We start from the raw sequence: 27,684 nt of genomic DNA, 5'->3' as shown, positions 1-27,684 counted from the left end.
TAAGGGAAAACTAGGTGCAATTGAAATTTAAAAGTTCTTTCCCTCCATCATATATATCATGCATGGCTGCATTCGCAGACGCGTTTCCTTCTTTACGATTACGAGGCATGAGAATGAGTATCACGTTGCTTAAGAGCCGTGAAAACTCTAGAGCTCTTATCGAAGATCTGAGCCCTCCGACTGTAGTCCTTAGGCTCACGTCCCTCGTCGTTCCCCACGATCGCCTCTTCCGCCAGGCATTCCACTACCTCTACTAATCCCCTCTTCCCCTCGCAATTCTCTTTCGTAGCTCCCAATTTCATCCAGCCCTCCGCCGTCGTATTTGATTCTCCATCCAATTCCGGCGGAGGATACTCATGTTTGGGCTCCACCACTTCCCATTCCTCGCCGGACTTATTCAAGTTGAAGACCAGCGCCTGTGTCTTCCGTCCATGTACAGATGCTTGTTGTTTTGGCCAATATTTGGACTTGAACACCGATAGCAGTAACTCCTGACGAAACCCTGGCATTCCAATGGACGCGCAAAGCTTGCGGCGTTGAGTTGTACGACTGTAAGGAGGTTCAGTAGCAGTCGGCCGGTAAATCATCGAAGCAGAGAAACGGTAGTTAGTGTTGTAGGCCTGATAAAGCCGGACTTCCATGACCATGGTGATGGTGCATTTAAATTAACACTAGTCTGTCTAATCTAGTGAAAGCGATTGTAGGAGTAATCAGGACACAAAAAAAGAGGTAATTACTTGGTTAGCTTTCAATTTCATGTACGTACTGACTGCTGGTTCCTCATTCCTGGCTGAGTTCGAGTTCTGTACTTCTGTCATGACTCATGCATGTCCTATAATATATGATGACTCATGAATGAGTGATCCTTTACCCCTAGCTGCTCCCACCAATTTCATTTCAATAATTTTATTATTCATATAAACTAAACGATCCAACACCTCATGCCACGTGGCGCTTGAGATCCACATGTCAACTGTGTAGCTTAAATCTTTTTGTGAACATAGGCATCGTCATTATTATTAGCGAGCGGTGGCGCTTAATAAGTTGATACGTGTCTCCACCAACCGAACAATGTGATGACGATGATGATATGACGTATCCGATCGAGGAGAAAATTGTTCCTCACCGTCACAACTAAAATTTCAATCAGCCATGTTATTGGCGCTGAAATTTCTGGAAACTTTTTGAGAGTGACATGCATCCAAAATCCCAATGTAGCATGGAATAATAACTCTAACGCAAAAAAAAAAAAAAAGCTTAAATGACTGAAATATACCAAATAACAAAATACATCAATTTTTGAAAAATCAATAATTTCACATATCATCGATTTTTGAAAAAAACGATAGTGAAGAATCAGTATCAATGTCAAACATCACTTACCAGGGTTCCAGGTCCGGTTTTGGACCCAAAACCATCTTACCAGGGTTCAGACCGGATGGTTGGACCATTTGACTCAGGAACCGGTGATCAAAGTGGTTCCATTTCCGGGTCGGTTTAAAAACCATGCTTTGAACGTTGGTTTTAATGAAATCTTTGCTTTCCAGAAAAAAAAAATTCTTTAAGTTACCAGACCAGTGGATAATTAGTTCACTTGGAAAATCAAACACCTGATGAGAAATAAGGGCCAAGAAAAAATATATTAACATTGAATAAAATTATTACAATGATGACTTATTGCTTGTTAATTTATGAAATTGAAATCACTATATAAATAGAGTTAGCACATCCACATTTACATGAATAAATTGATTTATGAAGAAATAGTTAAATACCCGATCAGGTGAAAATCTAGAATTCTGCACATAAGAACCACCTGCATTGGGTGTTGCTGAAACAATGTACATAACCATGAGCAAGACCCTATATCTATCCGTGCCCTTGATGATCTCAAGCTTACTTGGAGGATACAACCAACTTCAGGTTCCTGATAAATTATGTTGAACGTTCTCTCAATCTCCTCTCAGCAGCCAGAGCAGCAGCTACCGCAGGAGGCAAATGCATTAAACTTCCTCTTGGCTCATTATTGTTTTCAAGTGGCATTGTATGCAGCGATGTTGAGAAGAGGGACTCTACATCTTTGAGCGTCAGAACTGGTTGATCTTGATTTTTAGTGTTTCCACTAATGACAAAATTGCCTGTCCTGCCTCTGTTCAATTTGTAGATGCTCTCTTCAACAGTATCTTTCACCTACCAGGAGGAAAATCAATTGTAAAAGTTTATCTGTGCTTTAAGGCAACTTCACCCTGGATATTTAAGCTCATAAAAAAATCAATAAACGGAAAGGAGAAAGAATAGAAATACACTCATTAAAAAAAGAGATCCTTGAAAGTGCTTAAAAGTATTGTTCCACTCTTCGTTTATAGTAACTAGTAGAGTGGCACTAGGAACATAAATGGACAAAAATTTTCAGATGGTTGTCTTGACGTGAGGCCAAGGCAAGTATTGGCGTTATATAGCTCCAGACTTTGGCATTATATAGTTTTACTGACAGTGTTTTTTCCTCTAAACTTACGACTCTAGCACCGAATTCATAATAACACCACTACATTTCAACACAAACATGAACTGCACAACCGTGTGATGGTGTATAACTGTAAACTTAAAAATGCCATATTTTTTGCTAGGCTAGTGCAGATACCATTCCTTTTGATGACCACTTCTTTAATTGCATTCATGGACAGGATCTGTAACAAAGGATCAGAGGTGGAAAGCCTATCAAATAGTCTCAAGGTCCAGGTAGAGCCTCCTTACAGAAAACCATTGGACTAGATGGCTTAACTAATTGTAACTCTTGTCATGAAAAGAGTTCACCAAGTAATGTTCAGTAGGGCTGCAGACTGCTTACTTGTAATGAAAACCATTATATTTCTAAATAAACTGTAAAGATGGTTGCATAAGTAGAAGAATGGACATACTATAAAACGATGAACAAGTGTCCTCTTCTCTTGTCCAATCCGGTGGACCCGGTTGATTGCTTGTGCTTCTGCTGCTGGATTGAGCAGTGGCTCTACAAGAACAACATGTTGTGCTTCCAATAAATTAAGACCATTAGCTCCATGTTGGATTAAGAGCAATAATACTTGAATGGATTTAGGTTCTCCCTGCTGATCATGTATTTTGCCAATTCCTTCCACATTACGGTTCTGGCCCTTGAACTGTGAGATGGCAGCATGCGATTTCCTGTAGTTTCAATGATTATATGCCATAATTATCAGTAATTTGAATAGAATATTAGCCCATAAATCAGTTCAACTAATAACCTCACTATCTATTAATAAGATATTTCAACTATTTCAAGGACCACAATCAACAGTTCTCAGGCATATAGCCCCAACCAAATTGCCAGTCATTTCATCAGCCTGGTTTTAGGGTAGGAAGTGGAATACTGGTTTCATCCCCATACATGTGGCAAGCCATTCCACCAGCCAACAATGTACATAATCTACAAAGCACATGCTGTATGTTTCTCAAGTCAGTCAAGAAAGTTTTCTTTTTAGCCTTAATAGTAAGTGCTGATGTGTCCCATGCATAGAAGACCATCAACAGCACCCATAAGTGATCTGTTGCCAGTTGAAGGGGCTGGGAGGGCTAGGGGTAGATCAAAGAGGACATGTTTTGCAGTAAGAAACAGTTTAATCCCTCAATTTAACAATGGATATGGCACTAAACCAAACAGAATGACAAAGCAGGATTCATGTAGCTGACCCATATAGTTGGGACAAGGCTTAGATGATGATGAATGATAAGTGCTGACATTTTACCATAGAACCAAGCAATGGCCCTATATGTATAAACAAACTTATGCATATAAATGTGTATGTGGTGTGTTTTTGTGCATGCGTATGTGTGTGTGTGTGTGAGAGAGAGAGAGAGAGGTATTTTGGTATATTATTTTATTTCATTTTGTTGCTTTCTGTGTCCTAAATCCTCATGAAATAACTAGAGTGCATTTGCGTATGTATGTGTGTGTCCATTGGGAGGCAGCAATATCAAGTCATAATCACTATTTTTTAGTATTTATTATCATTTCTATGCAAGTATAAGCATGTGCAAATTAGGGGGAAAGTGATGAAAGAGAAAGAGTATGGCACAGACGATGGAAAAGAGTGGATATGGAGATTTTATCAGAGAGGGAAAATATAATGTGTGCATGAGTATGCCTGAGGAGGAAGGGAGGGAGTAGGTTCCTGACCTACCAGGGTAGGGAGGGGAAATCTTACCCAACACCCCATAAAAGAAGCCTAAGATGTCCCACTCCATAAAAACATAATTGTGCAACTAGGAGCAAGATGTAAAAATTTGTCTTCAAATTTTAGGAATTGCGGTTGCATATCTGCTTCTAATTTCAGAATACATGGATTAAAGCGATTGAGTGATTCTGGTTACTAAGGAGAGGACCTCATTATGACAAGAATTTTACTAGGAGTGGTGATTCAGGAATACCTTGTTTTAGCTACTAGTACTCTTTTGAAATGACAAGATATCTGCATGTAATTATTTTAACACCAATCATATGGTAACAAAAGACATTTCATGGTATTAATACCATGAAATGGTTAAACCTGCTTCCGTATAATGGAATGCATCTTTTTATTCTTGGAGATTTTTTTATCAATAATAGAATTTATTCTTAGAAGTATTGGTACATTTATCTTTCCAATTCTGATGCCCATTAAAAAATGGAATGCCCACATTACTACTCTCTATTTAAGTAGAAGAGGAAAATATGCCTTGAATAAGTGATTATCAAAATACAGATTCAGAATAAACTGTTTGGGCAATACTCATACCTGCCTCCTTTCATCCGGATATAACTGATGCCATTAGCAACCAAAGCATGTTCCAACACATCTAAAACATCATTCCAACTGGAGAACACAAGGACTTTTGCTTTTGGGTCAGTAGATTTGATCCACAGGATTCTCCTTGTGACTGCTTCAAGCTGCATGGTACAGAAGAAAAGAACATCGATAGGACAAGATTTAAGACTTACGAAGCAAAAACGCTTCCAGTTAAAATTCACTAGATCAAATAAATTTGGATGGTAATGTAATCAAGAACAAGTTCAAAACAAAGTTTCTGAAAACTGTTGAGGGCATGCTAAATGAACCAAAACTACAGGTTGAAGTGAGCAATATATGCATACAGGTTTAGATTAAGCCTGGGCAGTGGGAAACCTAAATCCAAGCAACCACATATGACATAACCCAAAGAATAGGCTGCCAGATGGTGTAAAGATTGACTGTGGTAGTTTGGTTGAATGCAGGATTGAGCACATGGAAGCATATAAGTAGGACTGCTGAGATACCGGATCATTTTTTTTTGGTGAATCATACAAAAGGATTAGCGACCAAGAGAAATCTTGTGAAAGACCCTATTAAATAAAAAATTTAAACTGAAAGTTTTACTCTAAAGTAGCAAAACTCAAAATGGCCCTACCAGTTCTATGCTTAAGTGTGTATAGAAAGCAAAAAATTAAAATAATATACCAAGCAAAGATCTCTGTTCTTTTCCTAGGACTTACCTATCAAAGGAAAAGAAAACTTTCATGGTTGTTTTCCTTGAAATAAAACATGCTGTTTTCTCTCTTTTTTGTATCTAGCTTATGATTAAGCTCATCATATGCCTTACACTTGACTTATTCGCTTTCTAGCCTCCTTTCTAGTGGGTTTTATAATTCCAAATTTTCTTCCTTTTTTTTTTGTCTTTTGTGATAGAATAGCTTTGAATCGATAACCTTTTCCTCAGAGGCTTTCCTGTCCCTTTTGAATTCTCCTAATACCTCTTTTATTATTTATTTTATATAATTAATCATTTCGGCCACACATCATTAGTTTCTACATATAAGTTCCATTTACCTCCCTCCTTTCCAAAACCACCAATTTATGATTTATAATGAAATTTATTCTTAGGAATAACTTTATAGTCATCACATATTGTTCATTCTGTTTTTATAGTAAGGAAAAAAGTCTGCTTGGCTCATATTTGGTCTACCTTCAAATGTTATCATTCTTTCCAAAGTATGTCTTTTCTATTGCTAGATAATATGCTATTGCAAATTCTAATATTACTTATCCTGCCTCATTTCTCTCCCTGAAACCATATTTCCTATGAACACTATCATGCCAATATTTCCCCAATGTGTCCCTTTAAATCCACTCATATGGGCCTCATGGGACTTGAAATCTCGAACACGATTAATGGAGAGAACGTCAGCATTCAGATGGATTCCTTTTCCTGTTTGGGGGACTTTGAAGCAGATTCATGATCTTCTTCAATCATGTGACAAAAAGCTGAAGGCAGATGATGGAATAACTTTGGGTTGGCTCTGATGTTATGTGCTGTTGGGCATGGCTGATTTGGCTAGTAAGGAGGTTTTGAGTGGAGATGTAAGTGGTTGAGTCAGGGGTAATGCTGTAAGATCCTTGTTTTGTGTTGGCCCTATTGGGGAGAAGTTGAGTTCTCGGGAAGAGAGGTTGTAGTGGTGTTTGGTCAGGAGATTTTAATAGATCTAAGGTGGGCCTCTTGAGGTTGAGAGGGATGATTCTTTGAACCTAAATTATAGTGTACCAGAAATCAATATAACTGGCTTTCATATGCAAAATGTGATCCGGGAGTCTGCTCCACGTTTTGAGCAAGTCATGGCTTTTGAAGAAGGGAATGGGATTAATAACAGCAGAGAAGGAACACTATTCAAAGGAATCAGGTTACAGGGTTGTTCCACAGAAGATCTAGACAGGAAGGAGATAAATGCTAGTGCAGGGAAGTGAATTAAGAGAAGTCAGAGACTGGACCATATTACTAAAGTTTTTTCCCGACTAGTCGGGGATTATATGGGGATAGATTTTTAATAAGTTTAAGAGGAGGATCCAAGGTGGTTTGTCAGAAAACATTTCTAGGAAATGAACCTAGAATTGACCAGTAGCTGACCTTGATGTTTCGGTTAAATATCATTTAGAATATGTGGATAACTCAGTTAGGGAAGCTGTGGAGGAGCATGGAATTGATTCAGCCTCAATTCATCAAGTTCATAAGATGGACATAAAATTGGATATTGATCTAGTGGTAAGCAAAGAAATTCAGGTTGGAAAGAAGCTTGGGCCTTTCTTCTTAGGAGGGGAGGAGCATACAAGAGAAGCATTTCTTGAATTAGAAGAGAAAGAGAGATTGAGTAATGGTATTTCTTATAATATTTAACCAGAGTTTTAGTAGGAAGATTAAAGGTTGAAGTTGGAACCGGTTTGGAGATAGGTGGCTGTCTTTTGATTTTTGGTATGATTTCAAATGTGTCATGAATGGAGGAGATTGGGGCTAATTTTTCGTAAGAATTGGCGGATGAGTTTGTATGAGAGCTGGATGGGTTTTGGGACTTTTATACTGCAAGGGTCATTTGAAGTTCATTGGCTGGGGAGTGGTAGGTTTCTTTTGTTGGGGCTAGATTCTGGATAGGGAAGGGAGTTAGGCCTTAGGACTCTTCATTGCTTCTTTTATTAGCTTTTCTCTATGGATTTGTTTTGGCATGGATATATTTAAATAAAATTTCTCTTTTACTATAAAAATATCCTTTCTCCATTTGGAATTTTTTGAATTAGTCTCATCCAACTTTTCCCAAAATCGCCTTTTAACATTTGTTGTTTCCCTTTTTAGGTCTTTATCCAATGCTGCTAAAACTTAAATAAAAGATAATTGAGATTGTAGAGGGGAATGTTGCACCCATTTGGAAAATATGTCCTTGAATAGAAAATCATGGTTGCTAAGGAGAATGAAAATTACATCTAATTTAATACAACTTCTAGAGGGTTTGATCATAGTTAGTAAACATGCATATTTTGTATATTGGAACAAAAAACTATTGACTTGTAATACAATGAAAATTTTATGTGAATATACAAGAAAAGACATATGTACATGTGAAAAGTACACTATGAGAAAGAAAGCTTAGAGAGAGAGAGAGAGAGAGAAAAGAGGTAATTGTTTCATCCCATACAAATTACAAGTAAGTTTTAAGTGGGCAATAAGGGTAGACAAAAGAGGTAATTGTTTCATCCCATGGATGCTCCAAAGGTGTAGCAAGGTAATTCGGGTTGTTTTAACTGAATAAAAGCCACAAAAAGAATAAAAAAATTTATAATATGATTAACTAGAAAATGATTTAAATAGGACGATATTTCTAAAATATACCTTTGATCCCCTTGATAATATTATATGTATCTCTATATCCCTAACTTTAAGCAATACAAAGCGATTTTTTTTTAATAGACGATACCTAAAAGATTTATGCTAAATTTTTATCCCACCAACCATAATCCATACATACAAACAAATATATGTGTATATATACAAAATTACAAATATGTATACCAAATTTACTCCTGAACTTTCAAATAGAAGTCCTATTAAACAACAATGTAGTTCTTATTTTCCATAGATTGATTTCTCCCGACCAAATTTGTAATTGTAATCTGTCCCAAACTCTATTTTTCCTATATACATATCTACTATAGGTCTATCGCGTTCATGCTTAGAAGGATAGAACTGTAAGACTTCCATTCCTGGATCATAGTTGTCAAGGCAATGCTTAGGCGACAAGGCATCCATAGAGGGTTGCCTCGTTTAAACACCAATCTATTTTGTACATGGCGCTGTGAAACATTTTGTGTATTCTTTATCTTAGAGATTATAATAATAAATAGACATGTTGAACTAAATTATTCATTTTGTGGGTTTGTACAAAATCATCTCTAGGGTTTATTGGAACCACTCACTACAAGCATCATATGTACAAAATCATCCAAATATTATTCCAATACCAATCACCACATTTTTATCATGAAACTACTATAGGGGTGACAATCCTAGGAAAAACAGGAATTATAGAATTGTCACTATCATTATAAAATATCTCTTAAACAACTTAAATAATGACTATAAAACTTGAAGACAATTAAACTATAACTAGACAAACCAAACTCTAAATCCAAAACCACAGACATGGAAATGACCAACATACTTCTACTGTTGAAAAATATAAAATTAGATAAAATTTTATATAACCACTTGAGTTCTGCATCACCCTTTTTACCTATCCTTGATATATATATAACCCTTAACAGAAGTTCTTTGGTTGAAAAGAAAGACCCTTTACCCAACTTGGATATGATAGAGCTGTAAACCAAAGAAGTGTGTATGGAACTTCTATCTTTCAAAAAGGAAAACTTAAGCAGCTTAAGGAGGTCTGTGTGCACATCATGTCTTATGTAAGACAAATAGAGATATTGTGTGTGAGAAACAAAGGACTAGAAAGAAATTCAAATTTTTTTACACCTTATGTGAGACAAAAGAAACCCAATGACCATCAAGGACCAGGTTCCAATAGCCAAACAGAGACATCAGGTGGAGATAACATCCAAAATCCTCTCAGGGGAACCACCTCTACATCTACTAGAGATGAGATGCTGTTATTCGTAAATAGAATAAAAAAAAAAACAAAAACAAAAACAGAATGCGTGTTAGAGTTAGTAAAATTAGATAGTTATGTCTCGTTGTCAACCTAGTTCAGGACACAGAATTTGTGTCAAGGGCAGGAAGGTGAAATAACATCTAGAAAAAAGATGCTGTTCAGAAATCAAAAAGAACATACCACATGTCTATCAATAAAGTTCCTGATTTTTTCTCCATTATGTTCCTAAGTTTAGGACATGGTATTACTAGTAACAGCACAAATGTAAATACTAAGGGACAATGTTCTAGTGAACATTACTTTTATGTTCCATATCAGTTAAGCATTTCCTTATGTAAGGAGGGTTCAGTTTAAATTTCAGATAGTTGTGTTCAGCCAAAATGTAGCATGAATTATCAGTATTCTCCAATATATGTAGTGTAAAATTTTTGTAAATTGACCTGTCAGATTTTTTTTTTGAAACTGTAAAGTATAATGTATTTTTTTGACCCACCAGACTATTCTATTATCTCCTTACAAACAATATACTATATATGCTAGGTTTGTGACATCTGAAATATCATTTGCATCTTTACAAATTATGGCTATTTGCTACTGTATGACAGAATTTTGCAACTAGATATTAACAGAAGGGTTGAAGACGTGTTTTTCCATCAATTTGAAGACGGTATAGAACCATATAGATTGATAAAATTAGGAAAACAAAGAAAGCCTCTCCAAATTATTAACCAATGAAAACTTCCTTCAAATATGATAGTGTAACAAATTATAAAAAACAGTTTTATGTTTGGAAACAGACCTTTGTTCCATATGATCCCTGGACATTTATAACACCTTCAGGATTATCATGGCCTTGGAATGCACTTGGAATGTCAGAATTACATGTTTTGTTTTGTCTATCATCGGCAAATGCAATATTCCCAAAATCAGTATGCTGTCGGCATGTTGGACACATAACCCATTTATCCTGAGATTTTCCATGATGAATTTGCCTTTGCTCAGTCATTGCAACAAAACCTGTAAAGCAATAGCTAAGGAATTACATCACAATGAACATTAACTTATGCTAACAGACATGGCATAGATAGGGCAGAATGCAGAAACAGTATTATAGGTGTATGATGATCACAGCATCAAGACAAAGACATGAGAATGAAAACTCCATGAAAATACAATGTAAAATGGTACAAAATATGAAGAAAAGAAAAGTAAATGAGAATCATTCCTTGAAACCTTCTGAAAGAAATAATGAGTTGTAACACACAAAGGAAATGCTAGCTTATCTAGGAGATTCCTAGATCTAGTAAACAAGGTTTAAAATGTTGATATCGATGGAAATGTCAGTTACCCAAATATAGGCCATATGTCGGAAATTTCGGGTGGAAATATTGTAAAAAGTATGGACATTGTGGAAATATTTGTGAAATGATAAAAGATTAATACACCCTTCTAGTGACTATATATATTAATATACCATGCATATTAACTTTTATTAACTTGTATATTATTACTAAGTAGTGACTATATACTAATTTATATTAATATATTTATATTATTAGGAAGAAATATTTTATATACATGCATATCTTTATATTCTTATAAGTGATTAGTTTATTCCTTTGTTTTTTTAATTCCTTTTTATGAATATTTTATTTCAAATAGTTTAATATATATTTTATAGTATATTAATATAATATTTATATATAAATATTTTATATACAGTATATTAGTATTATATAGTAACATATTATATATTAATATTTGATTTGGCATTTTTAATGAAGGTCTACAATATTAGCAGAGATCCTCAGGTATTATAAAATATTAAAATAATAAAGATTATGGTCTATGGGCTTTCATAGACCATCACCTATGATAACTAAACTCTTATTTTACATGCCTTAAGAGTTAAGACATGCTACTGTTCATTTTATTTGAACATTTGAAGACTGCATGATCACTCTAGAGTCCAACTCCTCTCAACTCTCAAGCCGAAGAACCAAGAGCAAGAGCAAGTGCAAGATCACAAGATTGATTGAGGGAGATGTTTCTACTACTCCTATTTCATTCTTTTTTGTTTTTTTCCTCTTATTTTTCATATGGGAACTCTAGAAGAGGGTCTGTAGTTCCTGCATACCTGAACTGAGATGAGAGGTTGAAGCTTCAAGTTTCAGAGGACTGGCTCCTTGATTCTTGCTCCAAAGGGGGTTTTCAGTGCTCCACTAATGGTAAGGCTAATTGATTTTAACCCTAGTCTTGTCAATACAGATGTTCAAGCTCCTAGGTATGGAAATATGAAACACTTCTTCCCAAGGGTGTTAAAACCGGACCGGATAGGGAACTGGGTCAAATGGTCCGACCATTCGGTCCGAATGGATGGCCCGCTCTAATAGAAAAATAAAAAAAAATTAAAAAAAGGCCAAAAACTGTTGTTCGGGTCGACAGTTTGACAACTCGGGTCAGCGGTTCGCTAAACAAATCAATGATTTTTGGCCAAAAAGCGGTTTTGGGGAAAAACGGAACCGGTCAGGTGACTGGTTCCTTGTTTTTCCGGTCCGGTCCAGTTTTGAAACCATGCTTCTTCCTTTTTCCCCTTCTTTAAGCTCTCATCTTGATGCTACACATGTTTTTATTTTGTTTCTTTTCAAACCTATCTCTCCCTTTCTCAGTTTTTGGCATTAAATAAGATTCACAATGTTCTAAATATTAGGAAATAATGTAATTTTTTTTGTGTTTGGATCAACTTGGTTGACATTTGACTAAAATATCGTTAATGTCAAATGACATTTTGTACTTTTCTTAATTACCTGAAAGTTTCTGTTGTTGGGTCTCGACACTGTCATATGTCGGGCAGCATTTTTGACATTTCCCGACTTTTTAAACCATGCTAGCAAATGAAAGTTTCTGTTGCTGGGTCTCGACACTGTCATATGTCGGGCAACATTTTTGACATTTCCTGACTTTTTAAACCATGCTAGCAAATGCGTTGGTAAGGGTGGGAAGGTCTTCTGTCCCAAGGAAGTGAACATATCCCTCTCAATTAGGGCAGGAAGTTCAGCTGAATCCCTAAGTTGATGTCCTTGTTCTAAAAAAAGGTTTGTGGGAGAAGCTACCAATACAAATGGTCAAAGTTTATCCACCAAATAAAATCTTTCAATAATTGTTGCAAGAATCTTTCCCCCCAGCTGTTCAGCAGTTTAAAGGTTTTCAAGCGATAAGTTTCATATATCAGGACAAGTACAGTCTGTCTAAATGCCATAGTGGTTCTCTTTAGATGTTCTGTCTAAATTCCATAGTGCTTCTCTTTAGATGCTCAGAAGCCACACCCACATGGCATTGAGGACAGCCAAGAAAGATGCTTCAACTTTATAGAAGAAAAGCTATTAGATCACAAGACTAAAAGCATGTGTAAAAGACTATAAGCCAAGGCACAAACTATACACATACATGACCTCCTTTCAACCTAATGAGATGCTTAAAAGTTTCTGTTTTGGAATGGTAGAATACTGATGTATTTCATTCTATTGCCAATCGGCATAATTATACAGTAAGCTGCTGCAATAAATAGAAAGAAAAGAAAATAGAAAGTAGAAAAATAGAAAGTACAAGAATAGAAAGAAAAACTTTCTAAATCAATCCTTCCACAATCCAAGGAATATATACAATTCTATTTTTACACAACTACCAAATATAGATCTGCACTAGTAACCCCACGTTTTCCAACACTCCCCCTCAAGCTGGTGAATAGAGATCCTCCATTCCCAGCTTGGCTATAATTCTTCGAAAGTCTGTACTATTGAGCCCTTTAGTAAGTACATCGGCCAGTTGTCCTTTTGTAGACACATAGGGAGTGCAAATCAACTTGCTGCCCAGTTTCTCTTTTATATAGTGTCGGTCAATTTCGATGTGCTTCGTCCTGTCATGTTGAACAGGATTGTGAGCAATATTGATGGCTGACTTGTTATCACAATATAGTTTCATAGGCTCTTCTCGTGGAATCTTCAGGTCTTCTAAAATTATCTTCAACCAGAGTAATTCACACACTCCTTGTGCCATAGCCCTGAATTTTGCCTCTGCACTTGACCAAGCCACTACATTTTGCTTCTTACTCCTCCAAGTGACTAAGTTTCTCCCCAAGAAGGTACAGTAACCGGAAGTGGACCGTCTATCTACAGGAGATCCTGCATAATCGACATCTGTATATGCTTCAAGAGCCAATCCCCCATTTCTTCTGAATAAAATTCCTTTTCCTGGATTGGCTTTCAAATAGTGTAGAATTTGATGAACAGCCTGCAGATGAACTTCTTTAGGATTAAGCATAAACTGACTTATTACACTTACAGCGTATGCAATATCTGGCCGTGTATGTGCAAGATAAATGAGTTTTCCAACCTGTCTTTGGAACATCTCCTTGTCTACACTTGCATTCTCGCTGGCTTCTCCAAGTTTATGATTGGGATCTATAGGCGTGGAAGCTAGTTTACATGCCATATTTCCTGTTTCTCTCAAAAGATCAACAACATACTTTTGTTGAGAGATAAAGATGCCTTGTTTAGAATGTGCAACTTCAATTCCGAGAAAATACTTTAGTCTCCCCAAGTCTTTTATCTCAAATTCTCTGGAAAGGCAATTTTTCAATGCTTCATTCTCCTTTTTATCATTCCCAGTAACGATTATATTGTCCACATAGACTAATAGTGCAGTAACTCCCCCTGAGGCTGTGTGTTTGATAAACAATGTGTGGTCACCTTGACTTTGCTTGTAACCTGTACTAAGCATCACCTTTGTAAACCTTCCAAACCATGCTCTCGGAGATTGTTTGAGGCCGTATAGTGCTTTCTTCAACCTACAAACTTTGTTCCCCTTAATGCCTTCTCCAAAACCCGATGGAATGTTCGTGTATATCTCCTCTTCTAGATCACCATGGAGAAATGCATTATTTACATCAAACTGTTGCAAATCCCATTTATAGTTAGCAACCAAAGACAACAACACCCTTACTGTATTCATTTTAGCTACTGAGGCAAAAGTTTCCTGATAATCTACCCCATAAGTCTGTGTATATCCCTTGGCTACCAGTCGTGCTTTGTACCTTTCTAACGACCCATCAGATTTGTACTTAATTGTGAACATCCATTTACAACTTATAGCCTTCTTGTTTCTTAGTAGATCCACAACTTCCCATGTGTTGTTCTTTTCTAGTGCCTCCATTTCCACTCTCATGGCTTTTCTCCACTCCTTATTAGAAAGTGCCTCGGCTAGAGTATTAGGAATTGGAATGGTGTTAAGGCTGGCTAGAAAACTTTTATGGGATTTAGGGAATCTTTGGAACGACACAGATTTGGCTAAAGGGTACAATGGGCGTTTGGTACATTCTCTGGTTCCTTTTCTCAGTGCAATAGGTAGGTCATACTCAGACTGTGAAGGTGCAGGTTCAGGTTCTGCATATCCCTCAGTTCCAAGATTAGGAGTTGAATCTTGGACTTGCACAAGTTGAGGATCTGGATTTCTTCTAGAGTAAACCTGCATATATCTCACATCATCATGCACATCATTGGTGGGGTTAACAGTGTCTGAATTTGGTTCAATGGTCGGGTTGTTTGACTCTTGTTGAGACTCGGGAATGTGGGGCTCAGAGGATTGTGACTCAGAGGGATGTGATTCTTGACGGTTAGATGACTGTGAGGAGGGTAATACATCTAAGGAGAGTAGATCCGAGGCCTTATCTTCCATTAATGAGGGCTCCCCCTGAAGATAAGGTTGAGTGAAAAAGGATTGTCCCTCCTCAAATGTGACATCGATGGAGGTGTAGAATTTTCTGGTGGCTGGATGATAACATTTATAACCTTTCTGAGTTGGGGAATATCCCAAGAAGACACACCTGATTGCTCGTGGATCCAATTTTCCCTTATTATGGACATGGACAAAGGCAGTGCAGCCAAAAATTCTTGGTGTGAGATTATTTGAGGTTCGAATATCAGGGTAGAATTGAGAAAGGACTTGTATTGGGCTTCGGTTGTCAAGAACTTTAGATGGTAGTCTATTTATGGTGTATGCAGCAGTAAGGACAACTTCCCCCCAATATTGTTTTGGCACCCGATTTTGAAATAGAAAGGCTCGGGTGGTTTGCAAAAGATGGCCATTTTTCCTCTCAGCTATCCCATTCTGTTGAGTGTTAACACAGGAGGATTCATGCACAATGCCTTCTTTTTGAAAAAAAAGGGGACAAATTCTGATTGAAATAATCTGTAGCATTATCAGATCGAAACCTTTTAATTCTCACACCAAACTGAGTTTGGACCATGTTATGAAAGTTGAGAAGAATGGTACCCGCATCAGATTTAGACTTAAGAAGAAAGATCCATGTGACCCTAGTGCAATCGTCAATAAAGGTGACAAACCATCTAGAACCAGTAATGTTGGGAATTTGAAAAGGGCCCCATATATCCGAATGAATCAAATAAAAAGGAGTTGAAGATCTTTTATTGCTGATTGGGAAAGCAACCCTTTTGTGCTTAGCAAGTTCACAAACATCACAATGAAAGGTTTCAACATCAATTCCTTTAAACAAGGAAGGAAGCATTGTTTTTAAAACAGGAAATGAAGGATGACCGAAATGGAAGTGATGACGCCAAATTAAATCTTTATTGGAGGTAGATAAGAATGACTCATGTGTGACATGCATAATAGTGTGAGATGGTTTGCTGGTTGCTTCAAGGTAGTAGAGTCCATCCCTTTCCTTAGCAAGTCCAATCTTCTTCCCCGAAACCTGGTCCTGAAATACACAGTAAGAAGGAAAGAACACAACATTGCAGTTCACATCCTGGGTGAGTTTATGTATAGAGATAAGGCTAGTGGATAACTTAGGAACATGAAGCACATTTTTAAGCAATAGGGATGGAGTAATTTGAATATTCCCAATCCCTGCCACTGTGGTGAAAGAACCATCAGTAACAGAAATTTTTCTATTACTAGGACAGGGTGTATAGGTGAGAAAATGTAGTGAAGAGGGTGTCATGTGGTCAGTAGCTCCAGAATCAAGAATCCATGGAAAAACACTAGCCGAGGCATGTAATCCTAGAGATGAAGACTCACCTGAGAGAGCAAGAGAGGTAGAACCACTTCCTGGTTTCAAGGATTTCAGGAAGCTCCTTAGCCTTTCAATTTCTTCATCATTAAATGGTCCCTGACTTGAGTGTTCTTGCTGCGGGGTTGTGGAGACATTATGGGCCTGTTGAACTCCTTTTGAAACTCCTCAATTTCCCCATTCCTTGCTGGATGTGGGAGGTTTCCCATGAATTCCAGCACCGATCTTTTGTGTGTCTGGGCTTCTTGCAATAGGTGCACCAGAGGTTATCGTTAGAGTCACGGGTAGTTGTGTCACGAGCCAAGTTGTGATTGTTCTCACCCTTTGAACCACTGTAACTTCCTCCCCTTGCCACCATGGCTGAGCCTTCGGGATCTTTAGGCTCAAGCATGATTCCACGACGGCTTTCCTTAGCTCTAACAAGGGCTATGACTTCATTCAATGGAGGCACTTCTTCTTTGCCAAGAATTTGTATTCGGACCTGATCAAATTCAGCATTCAGTCTGACCAAAAAATCATACACCCTATCTCTTTCAATAAAATTCTTCAAGATCACAACATCATCAGGGCACTTTGTCTCAAGAACCCGATAATGATCAAGCTCATGCCATAAATTTTGCAGCAAATTTGCATACTCTGTAACACTTCTGCTCCCTTGTTTGGCCGCCACTGTCTTCATTTTGACCTCAAAGACACGAGCAACGTCATGGGCTTTGGAATAGGTTTGTCGGACATCTCAAATAGCCTTTGCAGAGGGAAGAAACATACAAGTATCACTGATCTCGGGTGTCATTGAACTCCACAACCATGACATAATCATGGAGTCCTCTTCGTCCCAAGCATCAAAATTTGGCTTGCCCAACTTTGGCCCTGTTCCAAGAAGGTGACTAATTTTTCCTTTTCCCTTCAAATAGGTACGCACTAGGTGTGACCACTTCAAGTAGTTCTGGCCATTTGGTCTATATGTTGTCTGAATATTCTGCAAATCACCAGTGTGAGGATGAGAATTTGTTGCTCCTTCATCGGTTTGGACGGGAGCACTTGTTGCAGTCATGTCGGACATTGTTAATGGAGAAAAAATAAGGCCAGCAAGAAGGGAGAATAAAGGAGGGAAGAACTGGCCGGAATAAAGGAGAATAAAGGAACACTTCTAGTTACAGATCAACACTGAAGGCCAGAAGAGAAAAACACGAAAAACTGGCAATGAAGGCTGAAAAAAATCTCAAGGTTGACAAACCTAGAGCTCTGATACCATGTTTTGGAATGGTAGAATACTGATGTATTTCATTCTATTGCCAATCGGCATATTTATACAGTAAGCTGCTGCAATAAATAGAAAGAAAAAAAAATAGAAAGTAGAAAAATAGAAAGAAAGAAAATAGAAAGTACAAGAATAGAAAGAAAAACTTTCTAAATCAATCCTTCCACAATCCTAGGAATATATACAATTCTATTTTTACACAACTACCAAATATAGATCTGCACCAATAACCCCACGTTTTCCAACAGTTTCATTAGACTTTCTGGTTCCTTGCATCACAGAGTAGGTCAATAGGAAACTAAAGGAAAGAAAAGCTTTTATGAAAATGAGGTGGTTAATCTAGAAAGATGAAATGATGCATAGGTTGAACTTAGCTTCTTAGAGAATCTGAATATAATCATAGGAAAATGAAAAGTAAATGGGAAATGGGAGCAAGCAACAGATATTGGTGAAGATTTCCAAGGTTGAGGAGACATGGTTAATGAATGTCTTGCCCACAAATACGCAAGTTAGCTTCACAACCAAATGCCTCTACCCTACATACAGAGACAAGGGTTATTACCCAATGATGCTCTTGACTACCAAAGGTCTTGGAAGGATACACTGGATATAGATTTAACCCTTGTTTTTGTGGCAATTCACAGACTTGAAGCATTCATGTTTGTCAGCCTATTCTAAACTGGAATGAAGTGATATCGTTGGTTTATCATTGCATTTTATGCCACAAATTTTACCATCCAAAATGGGTTCATTTCAGGCAGACTAATGAAAATTGCACTAAGGTTACTATGGGATTTTTTTTTTTTTTTTTATCAATAGCATAAACTTTTATTAATAAAGGAGAAGGAAGAAAATACAACAGGAGGGGGGGGGGTAAAAACTCTTACCCCGCCCTAAAGCAAAACATCACATTACAACACAGCCCAAAAGAAACTAGCTCTTCCCACCCCTTGTTTAGCTAAAAAGTCTGCGAAAAAATTGGCACTCCTCTTGGACTACTGAAACTTAATTTGCATGTCTTGAGTGAGCTGGTAAATTTTCTTTTTTTCATTCAAGAATTTCCACAAACTAACATCTTCCTTTTGCAGCCAATTAATAGCCAATTTACAGTTACCCTCCACCATCAACTTCCTAATATTCAGCTGTTTGGCTCTTTTTATCCCTTCTAATACTGCTAAAATTTCAGCTCTCAAAGAATCTCCCCAACCTATAGGCCCTGAAAACATAGCCAAAACTCGACCTTCTTCATCCCTAAACACTCCACCTATACCTGAAGGGCCTGGGTTTCCTTTGCTGCTGCCATCAAAGCTCAATTTAGTGAACCCCAAAGTTGGAGGAGACCAAGTTGGAACAGGGGAATTAATTAACCAATCGGACCAGGCTACTTCTTTCCAATTTCTAATGATATCTCCTGCTGAGAATCCTTCAAATAGCTTCATAAACTTGACCCAGTGAATCACCCTAACAAAGATTAAGTCAACGATGGCTTCTTTATTCTTTTCTTTTTCATGGAAAGTACGCACACTGTCCAGCATACAACTACTCTTACACATCTCCACAAGATTTTACCTCTCTTTTTTAAACCCCTCACTAAGGTAGAGGTAAACAAGCTTTGCACACTTGGAGGGGTGGACCACCTGCAACCAAAGAGAGAGAAAAACCAACACCAGATTTCTGAAACAAAAGTACAGGAAACTAATAAGTGATAACAGCTCTCACCATTCTTCTTGCATAAGATGCACCAGTGCGGGGATAAACACCAACTTGGCCTTTTCTTTTGAAGTAGGTCACAAGTGTTACACTTTAGTGATGCACTCTTTTGAACAAGGTTTTAAATTTCAGAAATTTCATCCATTTTGGACCTAAAATCTGAAATAAAATTGAAAAAAATGGGGAAATTTTTGGTAGAATCTTCATTTTATTGATATTTTATAATACTTTCTTTATTTATGTTATTTATTTTTATAGTTCTCTAAAAAATACAAAATTTTGTAGAAAATATATGTACCTTAAATTTTTTGGATATCATTTTGTTTACTGTAACTGAAACCAAAATTCTGCAAAAATTTTACTGAAATTTAAAACCATGGTTTTAAATGTAATAAAAAACTAAAATGAAAAGGTTCCATTCAATGTCTGCCAAACCCTTTTGAGTATAGAGAACATTATTGATATGCATAAGGAGTCAATCCTGACACCGTGGTGGTAAGGATGTGAATATAAGAAAGCTGGGGTCACATATTCAATTTCAAAACATCCACTTGAACAAATAAAAACATGCAATACATTAAAAAGCTTCACCACATTTGAAGAGAAAATCAAAGGTCTAACTAAGGTGAATTGATTCATTAATTCATGGTCCTGACTAAGGAATGCTCCTTCCAAAATTCAAACTAATTAGGCAATCTAACCATAAGCATTATTTACGCTGTGATATAGTTCCATAGGAATAAATGACATTTCTAGGATGTTCACGATCATCAATTCATCACATGAATCAAAAAGGCCATTACCCAATGTTGGTCCCAGACTCCCAGCAATCTGGGGTCTTGGGAGGGGTACACCGGATATGGTTCTAACCTTTGGCATTCTTTTTTAATGGCACAAAGTGGATGCTCTCAGAATCAAACCCACATTCTCATGCTTTCCAACCTGAGGTTTTACCATTGCACCAAGTAGGGGTGTTCAAAGTTGGTTATCAAACCGAAAACCGAACCAAATAAGCCAATTTGGTTTGGTTATTTCAGTTTTCGGTTCGGCTTTAAGATTTTAGAAATTTTGGTTTTGGTTCGGTTTGAGAAAAAAATTCAACTTAACTGAACCAAAAATCGAATTAACCAAAATAAAAACATATATTTATATTTTAATTATAAATATATTAATATTAACATTACTTTTTATATTAATAATATATAATATGTATTTTAATTATAAATGTTGATAATATTTTAATAATAATTACTAATATAAGTATAAAATATATTTATTTTAACTAACCAAATTAATCGAATTAAAATGAACTGAACCGGTTTAAATTTGGTTTGGTTCAGTTCTGTTTCAAGTCCAACTCGGTTTGGTTTGGTTCAAGAAAAATGACCTAGCCAAAATGTCAATTAGGTTCTATTTCCGAACCGAACCGACCGAATGAACACCCCTAGCACCAAGTAATGGCTCATCATATAAAGTATTTGGCACAATTTCACTGTTGCCAGTCTAGTAGTGTAAACCAATTGGATGCTAGGTCCTAAATCCTTCTTTGCTGCACCGTTTACAAAACTGACCTTAAATAGGCAGGCTAGTTTTCCTCTTCTATGCAGGGAATCACTTAAAGGACACCAAGAAAAGTGAATTTAAGGTGATGGAAAAGCTTACATTTACAACAAGTAACATGCCCACATTGAAATACCATCTTCTGATTGCTGAGCTTTTCTTGACAAATTGGGCAGGCTTCATCGTCGACTTTATCTGTGCACTCACTTTGTTCTATTGCACGAAGAGAAGTAACTGAATCTTGACAAAAGGATGAAACATTAAAGCTCTCCGATTGTGGTTTTTTCTTAGAAATAACTAATCCCTGAAAGAATGTAGTTACATTTAGCATAAAATGTTTGTTGAAAAAATCATATACATACATACATACATATGTATGCACATGCATGCAGCCACAGAAAAAGGGGAACACATCCTAATTCCTAACAATTATTAGCAGTTTTCTACCATGATATGAAAAATGCAATGGCATCTTGACCAAAAAGTAAAAAGAAAAATACAATGGTAGGATTCATCTTATAACATTAGATACAAAATGGAACAGCACTGAATGAAATAATATCATTGGCCATGGGAAGCAAACAGTGTAAAGATATGAGTTCATGAAGAAGGTCAACATCAGTATCATAATCATGATGTATCAAGCTGATGAGGCAAAAAAAAAAAAAGAAAAAAAAAGAAATGTGTGAATGTATTCTGTTTTTCATGTTTTTTGTAGTGGAATCCCAAATTGTTGTCTTTGGGTGGCTTTGTTGACAGTTGGGACCAGGGGTATTTTCGGCATTTTAAAAGTTAGGTTTTTTAGTCAGGGGCAGTTGGGTGCATTTCTGTTGGGTTTTGGTCTCTTGGGTCTTTTTGTAACAAAAGTTATCTTTTAGGTGTTCATTTGAAATTAGTTTTGTTCCCAAGGACTTGTTGGTGAGAGGGAAACATTCTAGGGGCTTATGTGTAAATATTTTAACTATCTTGTCTAGCAAGCCAGTGAGTCTTATAAAAGAGAAGGGGGCTGTTTCTGTAGGGGTTTTTCGTTTCTTTCTCTCTTGTTTGAGCTGTAGCTCAGCCCCAGCTAGGGTTTTCAAGCATTGGGAGCTTGGGTTTTGAGGAGTCGACCCATTTTGGCACCTTCCACTCCCTCCATCGCTGCGTGTCTGCACGGGAAGCCAGCTTGCTGCCATTGTTACTATAGCGGAACTGTTCCAGGAGGAGTTTTACTTCAGATTCAGGTCTGAAATCCCTAAAAATCCAACTTATTTTGTTGTTTTTAGCTTGGTATTTCTTGTGCTTATTGTTGTATACTTGAAGAGCTGCATGTAACTTGTCCTTCTGTCCACATCAAGTGGTATCAGAGCAAGTTCTTTCCTTGGTTTTACTTCAAAGTTCATTTCCTTATTGTGTTTTCTATATTATCATGGCTGCAAGGGGTGGACGTGGTAGGGGTGGTAGAAGACCACAACATGTCACTGTAGAGGTTTTCCAAGAGGCTATAAGAGGACTGCAAGAACAAATTGAACATCTTGCTCAACTTGTAGCTAAAATGCTACTAGGGATGGTGACGTAGAAAATGATTTGGGGCTAGGAAGAAGAAGACAAGCTCCTAGAGTTGATGAACAACTCACTGACATTATTAGTGAAGAATCAAGTGAAGACATTGAGCAACCTGAAGGTGATCAACATGGAAGGAATAACAACCAGCGGTGGGAAGACCGAATAGTGCAAGCTTTACAATCCAATCAAGGTCATGGTGTTCAACTTCATATTTCTGAGTTTGATGGTGAGTTGGAATCTGAAGAGTTTCTACACTGGTTGGACAGCATTGAAAATTATTTTGATTGGAAAGAAATGAATGAAGAAAGAAAAGTGAAGCTTGTAACAGCAAAGATGCATGGAACAGCCTTAGATTGGTGGAAAAATTACCAAAGGGACAGAGAAAGGAAGGGGAAAATAAAGGTTAGTTCCTGGGGAGGAATGAAAGAGAAGCTGAAATCCCAATTTTTACCACCAAATTACGAGCAAACTCTTTACCAAAGGGTGCAGAATTTAAGGCAACGGGAAAAGAGTGTGAAAGAGTATACAAAAGAGTTTAATAGATTAACTCTTCGGAGTAATATGTCAGAAACTGAACAGCAAAAAGTTAGTAGATGAATCAATGGTTTGAGGTTGCCAATACAAGATCAAGTCAGCCTACATTGCCCGTATAAGGTAAAGGATGCATATCAGCTAGCTCTAAAGGTTGAAGCTCAACTGAGTTGGAGCTCAGGGCGGAGGCTAAGTGCTGTCCAAGGTACATCTTCATCAATAGGTCGAAGTGTTGGGGCTGGTAAGGGTCGTGTGATCAACCAAACATGACCTACAGTCCAAGGGACTTCAAATGCAACAAAGAGCAGTCAAGGGCAGCCTACTATTAGATGTTTCAGGTGTATGGAGTTGGGACATCATTCAAATGAATGCCCTAAGAGAAGGATTGAAGGGCGAACACATTTGGTTGATGAAGTCACTGATGAACAACAAGGTGATATAGGCCATGTTGAGGATGAGCAAGTGGCTGAAACTACTGAAACTAATGCTTTAGAGGAAGAAAACTTGGATGGGGATATTGAGGGTGAAGCTCTAGTGATACGACACTCTATGGTTGCACCTCAAGAACCACTACCAGAGGACTGGTTGAGAAAGAATATCTTTAGAACACGATGTACAGCTGGTGGGAAGTTGAGTAACCTGATTATTAACAGTGGGAGTAGTGAGAATCTTGTTTCTCAAGAGATGGTGGATAAATTACAGCTCAAGATTGTTCAACACCCCTGACCATATCGTATTTTGTGGTTCAACAAAGGAAATGAGGTAAGAGTTTATTCTAAATGCCTAGTTAATTTTTCTATTGGTAATACATTTGAAGAATCGTTATGGTGTGATGTTGTCCCAATGGATGCATGCCATATTCTCTTGGGTCGCCCATGGCAATATGATTGTAAGACCATTCATTATGGGGACAAGAACACATACAACTTTGTGAAAGACGATAAAAAGATAACTCTTAAACCAATGCAACTTGATTCATTTCCAAAGAAGGAAACAAAGCCAACCACTACTCTCTTCACCTCTGTAAAGAGACTGGGCCGAATGGGCCCTAACAGCTGCTTGTGTGATATCCTTTATTTTTATCTTTTATTTTATGTTGATGGGCCTCACTTAATGGGCCTGTTATTTGTTCTTGTTTTATTTTCTTTATGTAATTGCCAAGCTGGCTGCCCACTTAAGGGCATACTTGTCATCATTAATATTTAGATATTAATAAAATAGGGTTAGAGGAGAAGGGTGAATAATTCGACTTCTTCTCTTACCTATTCTCTTCGACATACACATCTCTTGCACTATTATTCAGATCTGTTTTGCACTGTTAATTACTGACTTTAAATCTGATATTAGAAGACTGATTCACATCTTGGTGTGTTAGAATACAGGGCAATGGCTCATGGTGTGTCAGAACTACTATGACTACGATCCCTTCTAGAGGAATTGGGGGTGGACTACGAGAAACCAATGATGCTCTATTGTGACAACCAAGCTGCTATCAACATTGCACATAATCCTATTCAATATGACAGAACTAAGCACATTGAGGTTGATAAGCATTTCATAAGGGAAAGAGTCTCTTCAGGAGAAGTTTGTTTGCCATTTATCACATCAGAAGAGCAACTGGATGATATCTTGACCAAGGGAATTCCCAAAGGGAAATTGACACACTATATAAGCAAGCTGGGCATGATTGACATCTATGCTTAGCTTGAGGGGGAGTGTAAAGAGACTGGGCTGAATGGGCCCTAACAACTGCTTGTGTGATATTCTTTATTTTTATCTTTTATTTTATGTTGATGGGCCTCACTTAATGGACCTGTTATTTGTTCTTGTTTTATTTTCTTTATGTAATTGCCAAGCTGGCCGCCCACTTAAGGGCATACTTATCATCATTAATATTTAGAGATTAATAAAATAGGGTTAGAGGAGAAGGGTGAATAATTCGACTTCTTCTTCTCTTACCTCTTCTCTTCGACATACACATCTCTTGCACTATTATTCAGATCTGATTTGCACTGTTAATTACTGATTTTAAATCTGATATTAGAAGACTGATTCACATCTACCTCAAATAAATTGGCTCAAGAAGATGGGAATTTGGATGTTATTTACGTGCTGGTTACAAAAGAAGTTAGCAAAGAAACACCTGTTCTAGAGTTGGTGAAGAAGCTAGTTCATGAGTATGCTGATGTGATGCTTGATGAACTACCCGATGGCCTTCCTCCCCTAAGAGATGTACAACATCATATAGATTTAATGCTGGGAGCAGCAATGCCTAACCTACCCCACTATAGAATGAGCCCTAAGGAGCATGAGGAGCTCCAAAGACAAGTAACGGAGTTGTTGAAGAAGGGGCTGATCCATGAGAGCTTAAGCCCATGTGCTGTACCAGCTTCGCTCACACCAAAGAAAGATGGTAGTTGGCGTATGTGTGTTGATAGTTGTGCCATTAACAAGATTACAGTTAAATACAGGTTTCCCATACCCCACCTTGATGACATGTTAGACACATTGGCTGGTTCACAAGTCTTTTCAAATATAGATCTGAAGAGTGGATACCATCAAATTCGTATCCGGGAGGGGGATGAGTGGAAGACTGCATTTAAGACTAAGGAAGGTCTTTATGAATGGCTGGTTATGCCATTTGGGTTGTTTAATGCTCCTAGCACCTTTATGAGGTTCATGAGCCAAGTTTTAAGGCCATTCATGGGGAAGTTTGTGGTAGTTTATTTTGATGACATACTCATCTACAACAAAGATAATGACGGTCACTTAGGACACTTGAGAGCAATCCTAGAAGTCTTGAGACAAAATCAACTATATGTAAATTTGAAGAAGTGTAATTTTATGACAGATCGATTGGTGTTTTTGGGGTATGTTGTTTCAGCCAAGGGGATTGAGGTGGATCAAGAAAAAGTTCAAGCTATTCAAGAGTGGCCAACACCAAAGACCTTGATTGAAATTCGTAGTTTCCATGGGCTAGCAACTTTTATCGTCAGTTTATAAAGAATTTCAGCACTATTGTGGCACCCATTACTGAATGCTTGAAAGGAGGTGAGTTTACTTGGACTCTCGCAGCTGAGAAAAGCTTCCAAGAGCTAAAGATGAGGATGATGAGGGCTCCGATATTGGTTTTACCTGATTTTAACAAGCTCTTTGAAGTTGAATGTGATGCATCCCATGTTGGGATTGGAGCTGTCCTTAGCCAAGAAAACCATCCAGTTGCTTACTTTAGTGAGAAACTCAATGATGCTAAAAGGAGGTATTCCACTTATGATGTTGAGTTTTATGCCATTGTGCAACCGCTGAAGTTTTGGAGGCATTATCTTATCCAACGGGAGTTTGTGTTGTATTCAGACCATGAAGCATTGAAGCACCTTAACTCCCAACAGAAGATAAATGGAAGACATGCTAAATGGGTTGACTTTCTACAAGAATATAATTTTGTTTTGAAGCATAAGGCTGGACAACAAAACTGGGTAGCTGATGCTCTTAGTAGGAGAGTTCACTTGGTGTCAACAATGTCTAATAATGTTGTGGGATTCAGTTCCATCAAAGACCAATACCAAGATGACACTTATTTTGGCCCTATTTGTAGAAGCTATACAGTAGGTGACAAGGATATTCGAGCCAAGTTTGTGTGGAACGATGGTTACTTATTCATGGGCAATAGGTTATGTATTCCATCAGGATCCTTGAGGGCATTACTCATTGCTGATTTGCATTGCAAGGAACATTTTGGTCGCAAAAAGACACTTGAAATGGTCTCCAAAAGGTACTTTTGGCCAAGGCTACAAAAGGATGTGTTCTATTATGTTGATAGATGTCACGAGTGCCAAACATCTAAGGGGCAGCATCAAAATAAAGGTTTGTATCTTCCCTTACCCATACTAGAAGCACCGTGGGCTGATATTATTATGGATTTTGTGTTGGGGTTGCCAAGAACAGCTAGGGGTAATGACTCTATTTTTGTTGTAGTTGATTGTTTCTCTAAAATGACCCACTTTATTGGTTGCCAAAAGACTTCTGATGCATCTCATGTAGCTAACTTGTTTTTCAAAGAAGTTATTTGGTTGCATGGATTGCCAAGATCTATCACATCAGATCGTGACACAAGATTCCTTAGCCACTTTTGGAGAACTTTATGGAAGTGTATGGGTACTACCCTACAATATAGCAGTACATTTCACCCACAAACAGATGGGCAAACTGAAGTGGTTAACCGAAGCTTAGGCAACATGTTGAGGAGCCTAGTTGGAGACTACTTAAAACAATGGGATCTTATCCTACCACAAGCTGAATTTGCCTTCAATGATTCAGTTAATAGATCTACAGGGAAGACTCCTTTTGAGGTTGTGTACGGTCGGTCACCTAAAAGTGTTGTTGATCTAGCTCCTATAATAGGGTTGCGGCGAGTGAGTGATGATGCCGAAGCCTTAGCTGAATCCATTCGAGAGATTCAAGAGAATGTACGACAGAAGCTAAAAGAAAGCAACCAAAGGTATAAAGAAGCTAAGGATAAACATCGTC

The 27,684-nt window shown here is 37.5% G+C and overlaps 1 protein-coding gene across 1 annotated transcript in view; it reads right to left on the bottom strand.

The window, feature by feature from the left end:
* Window positions 1–1,616: 1,616 nt before the first annotated feature.
* The window catches only part of LOC104594462 (RING-finger, DEAD-like helicase, PHD and SNF2 domain-containing protein), a 128,568-nt gene continuing 102,500 nt past the window's right edge, over window positions 1,617–27,684 (bottom strand). Inside the window, exons 16-20 of the mRNA XM_010254736.3 lie at window positions 21,184–21,385; window positions 10,263–10,480; window positions 4,794–4,945; window positions 2,919–3,183; window positions 1,617–2,190 (exon numbers count right to left, since the gene is read on the bottom strand). Of these exons, the coding sequence (XP_010253038.1) occupies window positions 1,936–2,190; window positions 2,919–3,183; window positions 4,794–4,945; window positions 10,263–10,480; window positions 21,184–21,385 (1,092 nt within the window). The 3' untranslated portion in view covers window positions 1,617–1,935. The remainder of the gene's footprint in view (window positions 2,191–2,918; window positions 3,184–4,793; window positions 4,946–10,262; window positions 10,481–21,183; window positions 21,386–27,684) is intronic.

Source organism: Nelumbo nucifera, chromosome 2 (assembly GCF_055504915.1).
Source record: "Nelumbo nucifera cultivar China Antique chromosome 2, China Antique-T2T, whole genome shotgun sequence".
NCBI classification, from domain to species: domain Eukaryota; kingdom Viridiplantae; phylum Streptophyta; class Magnoliopsida; order Proteales; family Nelumbonaceae; genus Nelumbo; species Nelumbo nucifera.
The sequence above is the reverse complement of the archived record's forward strand: the minus strand, read 5'-3'. Positions and strand labels throughout refer to the sequence as shown.